At 32.2% G+C, this 12447-nt stretch overlaps 1 protein-coding gene across 1 annotated transcript; it reads left to right on the forward strand.

The window, feature by feature from the left end:
• The first annotated feature begins 8586 nt into the window (after nt 1-8586).
• On the forward strand, nt 8587-10011 carry LOC112682690 (tubulin alpha-2 chain-like). Its single transcript, XM_025553372.1, has one exon. The coding sequence runs from the start codon at nt 8587-8589 to the stop codon at nt 10009-10011; it is 1425 nt and encodes a 474-aa protein (XP_025409157.1).
• The last annotated feature ends 2436 nt before the right edge of the window (nt 10012-12447 follow it).

Here is a 12447-nt window from a genome sequence, read left to right on the forward strand (position 1 = left end):
CTCTCTCTCTCTCTCTCTCTCTCTCTCTCTCTCTCCTACAGTTTTGTACACCGCAAGAGTTTTGTAAGAGCTTTTCTGTCTTTCCTTGTCACCGTAATACGCACACACACGCTTGTAAAGTGTACGTATGACATATAATATTAAACACCACGCCGAGGCGCATGCAGACGGTTTGTGTTTACCGCCACTGCGGGAAAATAATATTGCACAAGGGCGCGGGGCTCGTCGTTGCGGTGAAGAGATTTTTAGAGACGGTAGTGACATCGACGACGACAATATGCACCGGGTGCGGGTTATCCATTGTGCGGTGCGTGAATTTGACATGTTTGCCAGCCTAATCACCGACCCAGGCACGGGAGTGGTGACAGAAACACGCGTATAAGCGTTTTCCACTCTTTCTCGATCGTTCTCCCACCCCGTATTTTCTTTGATTCGGTATACGCGCACACGCCGGCACCGGTTTTGCGCGATTGCACCCCCGTCGTGTCATATTGCCTCCCCTAAACATCCCGTTTACCGACTACTGGTGTCGTATATATTTTTTATTTTTTTTTTTACTTTTTTTACACACATACTCGATTTTTTTTTCTATTTCGAATGTTGTAGTGTTTCGAGTTTTATTATATTTATTTCGAAAAACTCGATATCTAGAAAAATATTTTCGTATCTACGTGGCACAATCGTATGCAAATGATTTTCGATGCGAAACATACCATTTCAAACGTAACAATTATTTTACACTTTCGGTATGTTATACTGTATGCCTAGTTTTTTCAGATATCTTGTAGGCGTTTAAATTATTATTTTTTCAAGATACGGTTCGAGGGAAAAAGACCTACAATTTTTCATATCATACGTCGATTTCATTTAACAATCATTTGTATTTCGTGAAGTATATAGTTACTGGCAAAAATAAAAGTTTGGTAGAGCGCAGTTCTTTGAATTTCCCTTTATTCACGATTAAGTGTCTACGGTATAGATCATAAGTTACGCAAAAGTATTGCATACAAATTGTTTTCATTCTTTAGAATTAATTACTTTACAGCTGTGTCTTTATTGAGCTACATAACAGTTTTATGCAAATTTCTTAGAATAATAAAAAACCATACAAATCGAAAAAAATGAATTTATACTCGAAAGTTTTTTAATTACCCCAGAAATATTTTAATATTACTCAATTTCTTGATGTTTATGACACTGTATAGAATATTATTAGTCTTAAATTTAATGGAATTATACATTCTTATTGATATTATTTTTATTAGGTCATGTAAGTAACTTCTTCAAACATTGTAAATGTTTTGAAAATATTTTCAACATAACCACAATTTTTAACACAGTAAGAAATGTTGACATAATTTTTACTTGAATGTTTAAAATATGCATGATTGTCGAAATTGCTATTAAATAATATTTTATACGTATAATTTAATACATTCTAAGTATATTGCTAAAATAATATACAAGAAACTGCAATAGATACCCAATATTGTGGAATGTTGGAGGTGGCTGAAAGACCACTGATACTCCGCTTATAAGTTTAACTGCAAGAGTATCTTGAACATGACTAGCTATACAAAAGTAATATAAAAGAACTATTGGAATACAACACAATATTGATTCTCCTGTTAATAACTCAACAATATTTGTTCACGTTTAAGTGGTTAATGGTAATTTTTACTTTGATTGCATATTGATACTTTATAAGTGATGGTTATAGAAAATGTGTTTCACAGTTATTAGTACCGTGCCTAGTGTAAAAAATCTTTTTTAACGCCCTCATCTTTCTACAAAAAATGTTTGAACATATAATTATAGCTAAACTTAAACTATAAGGAGACTGCATAAGAATATGCGGTGTTATGTAACTACTTATTTTGTATTTATTAAATTAATAAAAAAAATAATCGACGAATATAGAACAATATAAGTAATATAACTGATTCTTTGATGCCATGTTTCCTCACTCTGGTCTACCTACTTGAACAAGTTACCCGCAAATTTCGTTTCTAGATTTAAATATAAGTTCCCGTTATATCAGACAAAGTATGGTTCAACGATCTCACTCTTTCCAGATCCCTCGTAATTAAATTTAACCGATTACGCACTGGCTATAATCTCTTACCATGTTGCTTGCAAATTAAATCTTAATGATTCCCTTCCTGTGGTGCAATTATCGGAAGTATTGGGTGTACATTCCACAGAGACCCCCGGTTTTGTGGAGCCTCGAGATCTCTTCTGATATAACCTTTGTCCCCTACAATATTTCTACTATAATCTGTAATATACACTATTATATTGTTTGTTTTAGTATAATAACAATGAATAATAATATAAGTCTGGACATTTTCATATGAGCCCCTTATCGTCAAGTTGCGCCACTGTTCCCTTCTCTGCACACTCCATTTAGAAAAAACAAATAAATATTCTATCTTATATTCTCTTTGATTGCCCTTCCTTACTTACCAAACGCAATATCCTAATTAGTCTCTCAATAACCCATTCAATACTTTCAGCATTTTAAATTTCAAAATCTGCTCTCATTCTAATTATTTCCTTCATTCATGAGGCTGATATCTGTCTACAATCTTTTATTATTTTAATAATTTTATGAATGGTATATTGTTACTAATTTGTCATCTCGTCAATTTCGGGGCAAAAATAAATACCAATACTAAAAATAAATTAGCAACACCGCCGATCAAGACAATGTTAATGATGTCGACTACGCGTGAGACCATATCATTAAACGTGTTAAATATTTTGAATTAAATAATATGATTAACTTTCAGTAATTTTACTTAGATTATGTAAAAGCTTTTGGTGCTCCAGTGTTAATGGCGCCTGGTGCACACGTACCTCTCACACCCCCCTAACCTAACGGCCCTGCCAGTTATACGAAGCTATTGAATCATCCATATAATATATATATAAAGATATTATAGATTCTATATGAATCAATCTAATGAAGTGTTATTACTGAATCAAAATTAGTTTTTTTTACGTTTATTATTATTACAGTGCATTTGTATTTTTTATTTTAATATAACAAAAGAAAAGATTGGTATATTTTATTGAATATGATATAAAACAAACTCCTCATAATTTTTTTTCCTAATATTATTATAAAGGCGAGGGAAAAATTTAAATATTAAACTTTTTATGTTCCCTTCATCGGCTTACACGAGTATATTAACTGGTAGAAAATACAATCGAAGGGATTAACCGCTAAGCCACAACCGTTCACTGATTTGGATGTCAACCCTTTTAAAATGCACGTGGAAGTGACATATGATGAAACTGATGTTGAAAAGAATTTATAATTGAAAATCCCAAAACCCACTTAAAAAAAATATACTTACACACAGATCCTTGTAAACTCATCATTGAGTTATCAAATCATTTTTATTTATTTTCTCAATACTTTGCACTCAAATTAAATTACGTTTTTATGGTATTTATTGACTTTATCAACCGTGTCAGCGAAACGTTTTGCTAGGCCCAGTGCGATTTTCTTTTCAGATCGCGAGACGTATTTCATAAGCATATTTCCAGAAATGGATTTCGAAAAAATAAGTTATATACAAATTATCCTCTTATGCTTTCTGCTACTTTTAAAAAAATACATTGTTACATAAATTAAATAAAAAAAAAGTTTTTACCTCTCTCAAAATTATTTTCTTATTATAATCATGCGTTATAACAATACTTTCAGAATTAAAATCAAGATATTCTTAATAATTAAACAAAAGTTTAATTGAGACTTGGCTAAAAGTTTTCTCTCATCATCAAATTTGATTTTTAGAAATATGCTGGAATTTTTCAGTTATCAAAAAGAGGTAATATTTCGACTACATCTCCTTAAAATTTACTCAGGTCGAAGAAGAGTTTTATTCTTAAATGAAAAAATTTTAAATAAAAATATTTAGTTACTAACTAGTAACTAGTAAACAGCAAAAATTTAATTTTAGGAAGCAATTTATTTTATTATTAATTAATTAATTAATTTTAATTTACCCTAAAAAATAATAATATTAATTTATTAAATTGTTTCCTAAAATTTAATTTTTGCTAGTTACTTTTATAATGATATGTCTAGTACAGGGGTGGCCAAATTGTGGCTCTCGTCATAGTCGTATGCGGCTCGCGGTCTTATTTACAAAAACCAAAATATTTTAATTTTTTTGTATACATTTATAAAAAAAAAAATGTTATTGTATAGATACGAGGTTATAGTGAACAGATTAATAAAAAAAAAAAATAAATAAATAAAAATATTTATATGAATAATAAATTAAAAAATTAAACATCAAGTTAAATTTGTTTGCGTGGTATTTTTTTCATGTCCACTTTTTTAGTAAGCTTCTTAAGATCTGGTTGAATTGATGTAAGAGTAGTTCTTAGTAATTCTGTGAGATGATCATTAGTCAAATTTTAACGATATTTTGACTTAATTATTTATATATATGTTTATCAACTGTTAGCTTTCTTAATTACTTTTGTAGTATAGAAGTACCGATTAGATAATTTGACTCTTAATATAATCTTATTAATACATGTGGCTCGTGTACATTGACATGTTGGCCACCCCTGGTCTAGTATAAGTATATTATTTATATTATTTATTTGATTATTTTACGAATTTTACAAACCATATTTTACATTTAAGTGATTTTACTTACATAGAAATCTAGTTTCAACGTGGAATACATATTTTTTTTTATCACCCAACTAGTAGATACGAAGTACAATAACAAATACAATAACTACGAAAAATCATAGATATACGCATATAGCTATACTCGTATATACAAATAAATTAACATTATTTCTACTCTAATTTTTAATATAATTTTTTCATATTTAATGTGTAAAAGTTTTCATATCCGACAAACTTTGTGTTCATGGTGATGATAAAAAAATGGTAGTATCTTTTAACATATGCAACGAGTTATATGAACATTTTCTCATTCAAACAACAAATGTCACATTTCATACAAGATGAATTAAACAAACATAAAATATAACAGTTATTTGTAATAATTTCAATTTGTACAATGTAATGAACCAACAAGGAAGGTATATAAATTATGTATCATTACAACGGTTTCGTTAGAAATATATTTTACTAATTATAATAACATTTGGTTGATTTTAATTTGAAATATATTCCTAGCTTCATTCAGAATTAAAAAAAAAAAAAAACTTATTACGTTTAAAAAAGGTACATTGAAAAAGAATCTGTACAAAACATTTTCATGGCATATACTCGTAATAAGTATGTTATTTATAATACAATTTTTTTTATTCATTTATTTATTTATTTATTTATTGAAATAATTTACGGGTTAGAACCCGATACATGAATTAAATTTAAATATCATTCGAAAATATTATTAAACAAATACAAAATTAAATTTAAATTTAAATACAACAGAAAAAATAAAAATAAAATACAATTAATATTAAATAAACATATCAAGTTATATGTACTGATGGTTTAGCGGAAACGTGATTTTTATAAGAGTAGAAGGAAGTAGAAAAAAAACGGATCAATGTTATAATTATTTACAGAGTTCATAATAGGTTAGTTGATCGGGTGTGAGCTGAGGAAACTTTGAATGACAGATGAGTTAAGAGGTTAGCACATTAAATATAGCCATTTAATAACTTAAAAATAAAATATGAATCAAGTTTGATTCTACGCTGTTCAAGGGATTCCAGATTCAGATAAGTAAAGGATGGTAAGAAATACGGGAAGTTCTAGATATATTCAACTTAAAAGCTAAAAACCGTAAAAACTTGTTTTGAACTTTTTTGAGAGTAGTTATTAATTCAATATTATATGGTGACCAGATAATTGAAAAATATTCAAAAATTGAGCGTACCAATAAACAATAAATTGAAATAAAAGCGTTTTTGTCATTGAAATCGACACAACTTCTATGTATGAAACCAAGCAGTTTTAAAGCTTTATCCTTTATATAACGGATATAAGCATTAAATGTTAATTTAGGTTTAAAAAGTACGTCGAGATCCTTTATATTATAAAGGATCTCGACGTACTTATAAAGTTTATAACATTTAATAATACATATAATAAAATATACGTATATATTTAATATATATTAATATATAGGTATATACATTATTCAAAATATAATGTTGTTATAAAATCAAAGTATAACTTTTATTGAATCACTACAATCCAAATTGTATACCATACTGTAAAATATAAGCAGTTGTTAGATTTTTTACGCTCTTTGTGAACGATCAACAGATCAGGGTTTATTATAAGACGCGATTGAGCTGTATTTGCGTTGTTAAGAATTAGTTTTGTGCTATTGAAAATTACTTTTTGCTGCGTTGAAAAACTATTCGATCATAAAATCTTCAAATCAATAATTCTGGCTAAATGAAACTAAAATGTGAACATAAAACACCAATAATGCGAAAGAACAACCATGGCATATCTGAAGAAGCTAATAACATAAAAAATCAAGTAAAAAACCATAAAGTTTAAAAAAGAGAAAATTTTACTAAAAACTCAGAATATAATTATTTTATATAATATAATACGTACAATATTGTATTATTATTATTTATTATTATTTTTCAGCTATTAAAACTATCAAAAAGATAAATACAAGTATATTGAAAGTGTTATTTCTAAATATATTTTATTATTTATAATTATTATATAGGTTAGTTTAGATGCAAAATAAATTAAAACTCACTATAAAAATAATTTTTAACAGATACCGTATACATAATACATACCTATTGCATACACCTATATACTGCAAAAATGTGTATAGGGGTTTGTAAAATAATTACGCTATTGATAAAAATCCTTACAGTAAACCCTGCAACAGACTTATCGTAAGTTATATTCGTAAATGGGTGGTCTGATGTCAACGAGTAACCAAGTACCTTAAACTGACACCGGGAAACGTCTTGCGCTTTAGTGGTTTTGTCGTTTATTTTTAGTCGTATGTCAAAAACAAAATATTAAATTCAGATCTTAAAATAATTCCTAGTGCAGATAACGAAAAAATGTACAATAAAAATACAGTAAATTAAAGGGACAACTGCAACTGTTTTTATGGTAACTGTCCTTAATCAGCAATAATTAATTTTTTTTTTTGCGGTGCATTATAATAATGTTTTCTAGTTGAAAAAAAAAATACTAATAATAATTCAAATTTTCCTAAATGTTCTTTTTTTTTTTAATATTTTGCATACAACTATACTAAATCGTTGTATAATTCAGTGAAAACATTAACACTTCTTATTTACTTGGAAATCGTTGGTCAATTTAATTTAAACCTTTACTGAATAACGTTAATTTCTTACTAAATTATTAATTTAATTATAATTTTTTATTGTGCTGTGATTTTTGCTTTTTAAGTTTATACAGTTTATATTTGTCAGCTAATTATTATGTAATATCCACTACCTCCTCCTTAACTGCACTCTCTTTTCACTTTTAAGGTTTTCCTTATTTACCCATCTTCAGCTCTTTGCATTTTTAAACAAGTACTTATTAATATGTCAAATTTAGTATTAAAAGTATTTTTATAAAGAAATAACTTAAAAATTACTTATTATCATATATTTAAGTGTACATAATCTAAAACTAATACAGGCATATTATAATTTTTATTATTGCTATTATCATTTAATAAAATTTTTACTTGCGTTTTTAGAATTTATTTTTTACATTTTAATAATTTTTGTTAAAAATGACAAAAGTAATGAACAACAAGGAACATAGTTAAAAAAAAATTAATAATTAATTATAATATAAAATGTAAATATTACTAATAGTATTACACCAATAGTAGATAATTTTATCCTCGTATTATAGCAGGTACTTAATATGGAATTATATTTTGTAATGCAATAATTATAAATTAAAAAATGTAGAGTTAAAAAATAATTTATTTTATTTTGCAATTATTTTCATTTATTTTTAATTTGGTCTGATTTAGATAAAAAAAATTTAATGCTGTTAATTTTATGAAAACTAATAGTCTTGAGGAGTCGGAGAGTCAAGGTCTTTAGATCCTATCCAAGTTGATCATTACCAAATAATTATAAATTTACGTTTAATTTTAATTACATGCAGTTATTAGTCAGTAATAAATCATTTTATTCGTAGTCGAAACCCATTTTTGATTCGGAAAAACGATAAAAAAATAAGTTCGAGTCGGTAAAAAATTATAACCGATCGTAACGTTTCGCCCGATCAATATTCCTCCGTAAACAATAATGATTACGGTTGGTTGAATAATACAACAAAAATACATGTTGTTCGGTCGCGATTATGTTGGCTGAAAACAATGGGCTCGATGAAATATCAATATTGAGAAACGGACAACGGGAATCCATTCACAACTCAGGACACGCGTGGAGCAGTACACATTTCTGAAGTACAAAATTTCAAATCGATTTTAACCAACACGTCGCTTTAAGCGGAAACACACAGGAAGACCCGTAAACGTTTCACGAGACACGCTTGGCAAGCGCTTTTGACCGGCACCGAACAACACTTCGCGAGGCACTTAAAACACGTACAACGATATGGACACCAAACGGCAAGTGATCAGCGTGCACATCGGACAGGCTGGCGTGCAGATGGGCAACTCCGTGTGGAACCTGTACGGGACGGAGCACGGGATCGGCAAGGACGGCCGGGCGGAGGAGAAAACGGCGAACGACGCGCTGTGCCCGGCGGACCACTCGACGTTCTACAAGGAGACGACCGCGGGCAAGTACATACCGCGGACAGTGATGGTGGACCTGGAACCGACGGTGGTGGACCAGGTGCGGACGGGCGCGGAACGGAACCTGTACCACCCGGACCAGCTGATATCGGGCAAGGAGGATGCGGCCAACAACTACGCGCGCGGCTACTACACGGAGGGTCTCCCGTACGTGGATAGGGTGATGGAAGGCGTGCGGCTGTTCGCGGAGTCGTGCAACGGCGTGCAGGGCTTCATGGTGTTCCACTCGATGGGCGGCGGCACGGGGTCGGGGCTGACCAGCGCGGTGGCCGAGAACCTCAAGCAGATGTACTCGAAGAAGAGCCACCTGGAGGTGCTGGTGTACCCGGCGCCGCGCGTGTCCACGGCCGTCGTGGAGCCGTACAACGCGATGCTGGTGTCGCACAAGACGCTGGACACGACGGACTGCGCGTTCATGGTGGACAACGAGGCCATCTACGACATCAGCGCCGGCAAGCTGGACGTGGAGCGGCCCACGTACGGCAACCTGAACCGCGTGGTCAGCCAGGTGGTGTCGTCCATCACCGCGTCGCTGCGGTTCCCGGGCGTGCTCAACGTGGACATCAACGAGTTCCAGACGAACCTGGTGCCGTTCCCGCGCGTCCACTTCCCGCTGCTGGCGTACGCGCCGTTTACTTCGGCGCAGCGCACCGCGCACGAGCGGCCGCCCGTCATGGACCTGACGGCCGCGTGCTTCGAGCCGTGCAACCAGTTGTTCAAGATCGAGGATAACGCGCACACAAAGGGCCGGTACATCGCGTGCTGCATGTTGTACCGCGGCGACGTGGTGGCCAAGGAGATCAACCACGCGATATCGTACATCCGCGAGACCAAGCGGCTGCGGTTCGTCGACTGGTGCCCGACCGGTTTCAAGGTGGGCATCAACTGCCGGCCCCCCGTGGCCGCCGTGGCCGGCCGCGCCGATGACGAGCTGGTCGGCGGCGGCCGGGCCGTGTGCATGATGGCCAACACGTCGGCCATCGCGACCGCGTGGACCACGTTGTGCCACAAGTTCGACATGATGTTCCGGAAGCGCGCGTTCGTGCACTGGTACGAGAGCGAGGGTATGGAAAAGCGGGAGTTCGTGGAGGCGCGCGAAAACATCGAGGTGCTGTTGCACGACTACAAGGAACTGACCGACTTGCCCGAACAACAGGTGTCCAAAACAGACAGCTTCGCGGCCAGGCCCGTCGTCCCTCCGCAACAAGGACAGTTATCGTAACAGACAGTAGATGGCCACCGGTTGAATCGTGCTGAGCGCTCGAGCACCTGTAAGCACGCGCTATAATCATCTTCACTGCTCTACGCTCGCGTACGACGCCAATAAACGATTATTTTAACCAATAATAACTGTGTGTTTTTTAACTCCTTCGCGTTCCGAAAGATATCGGTTCCGATTTTTTCCTCTTTCTATTCCTTTTTCCGATCCAGTAGGCATACCACCGCACGCCGCATGCGATAACATAATGCGCCGTATTATTATAAATAACTTATGTTTTTTGACATTGTCACAACAAATTTGGGAACTAATATTAGGTATATTAATAATATTCTGGATTGCTGATAGCTATATTGCTATAAATACATTAATAATATATATTAATATATTAAATACATTAATATTAATTTATGATACTGTTATTAAAAAAAAAAAAAAATAATAATTTCAAAATAATTGTAAAAGTTCAATAATTCACAAGTGAGCAAATTTCCGACCATAAAATGTTGGCGCCCCCAAAAAACTGGTACCCGGAGCAGTTGTAGCCACTGCTCCCCCCTAAATGTAGTCCTGCTCCGATCCCTTTAGATACAAGTACATGTCGTAAGGTGTTGAACCGAAAACCGAAAAATTGTTTTGGTGCACTAATTGAATTGGTAAATAAGAAAAAAAAAAATCTTACCTGAACCATCCGAATTATATGTTAGGATGTCATTATTTAACATTACTCGTATTCACAAATAAACTCGCTATATAACTATAATTGTCTTGTGATCGGTTGGGTATTATAACTATACTGTGTCGCATAGCTTTGAACAGAAATATTTATAGTATATTAATAAAAAATAGGTATTGTTTTCAATTTATAAAAAAAAAAAAAAAAAATACGATTCCCGATTTTATATACACAATAATTATATTATATTAATTTTTCTAAGATTTAATAATCTTTACGATGTATCATATGAATTGTATAGTATAAAATATATATAAAAATAATTTAAAAGAGAGTATGATGTACAAATGTTCTATACACATTACTGAACATAACTATATTAACTTTATAATTATAATAATTATACTTGTAATAAGTAAAAAGAAGAAGAAAATAGATTATCTTAATTCTAAACACACATTTAAAAAAAAAATTAAAAAATCGATAGATTGCTAAACCAGAATTGTTTCAATTTTTTAATTCAAACCAGTAGTTCCTGAGATTAGCGCGTTCAACCAAACAAACTCTTCAGCTTTATAATATTAGTATAAATGGCTGATTAACCAGTTTTTCGACGACCCAGGAGACTTCACGTTGTCGATAAACACTTGAAGATTGATTTGATTTCGTCGACAGTCTGATGTACTTTTAATTTGGTTCCTTGATTTTGCAAAATGATGTCAAATACTTGTTGTATGTGTTCGTAATATTATAACTTAATACAATTTATTCAACAATTAAAAATAAATAAAATAAATAAACTTTTCTAAAAAAGCTACAACTGTTAATCGAAATTATAGTTGTTGTCTAATAATTATTCAAAAAGGTTTCCAAAAGCTGTACTAGACAACGCAATTGAATTGTATAATATTAGGTATAATTTGTAATAAAATACAGTGATGTTTAAGTTTATATTCGTTGGGTATGAAATATGCACACGCAGATTTTATTAAAAACAACGTTCCAAACAATGAACAAATAATATTAATAACAATGTGTTTTACCTCTAGATTAGATAGATGTGTTAATACATACATGAATTATATGTCGTATTCATAGCCTACAATCATTATTTGTGTTGTACTGTATAATTGGGTTTCATAAAATGATTTCACATTAGTATAGCCAAAAAAAAAACATTCATTACTAAACAATTACATATACATACGAGTAGGTGCATAGTACTAATTAAATTCTATAGCATTATATACAATATTTAATATAGTACCTATAAAAAATGTATAAGGATATATTTTTTTAATAAATTACCCATGTATTCAAGTTTTTTTTATAGCTAACGAAGTGCAAGTTTTTAATTTTTATAATAACATCTAAAGAAATACCAAAAGTAATCAGAATAATAGCTGCATTAACAATTGTACGATTTGAATGAGCATTTACGTACTTTTATAAATATTTATTTTATTCGGCTATGAGGACCATGTATGCTTTTTTTAAAATTGAACAAAATTATATAAATATATATTGTACCACCGCCTAACTAACATTCACCCAGATTGTGGAATGGACGGCGTACATTTAATTGTGATTTTATTTAACAGCGTCACCCGTCGCTATCACAATCAAACCTTCGGGAAAGGGGTGACTAACACAAAAACAATACGTGATTTATAACCCATGTACTGTACACCTGTGATGGACAACTCAAAGTTACTAGAGGGCCAATTTGTAGAAAATTAAAATCCAGCGAGCTAAAGCATAGG

This window comes from Sipha flava, unplaced genomic scaffold (assembly GCF_003268045.1).
Source record: "Sipha flava isolate LNK unplaced genomic scaffold, YSA_version1 208_pilon_pilon, whole genome shotgun sequence".
In the NCBI taxonomy this organism is placed as follows: Eukaryota; Metazoa; Arthropoda; class Insecta; order Hemiptera; family Aphididae; genus Sipha; species Sipha flava.

Coding starts and splice junctions, on each gene's coding strand:
- LOC112682690 (XM_025553372.1), top strand. CDS start 8,587: ATGGACACCAAACGGCAAGTGATCAGCGTGCACATCGGACAGGCTGGC.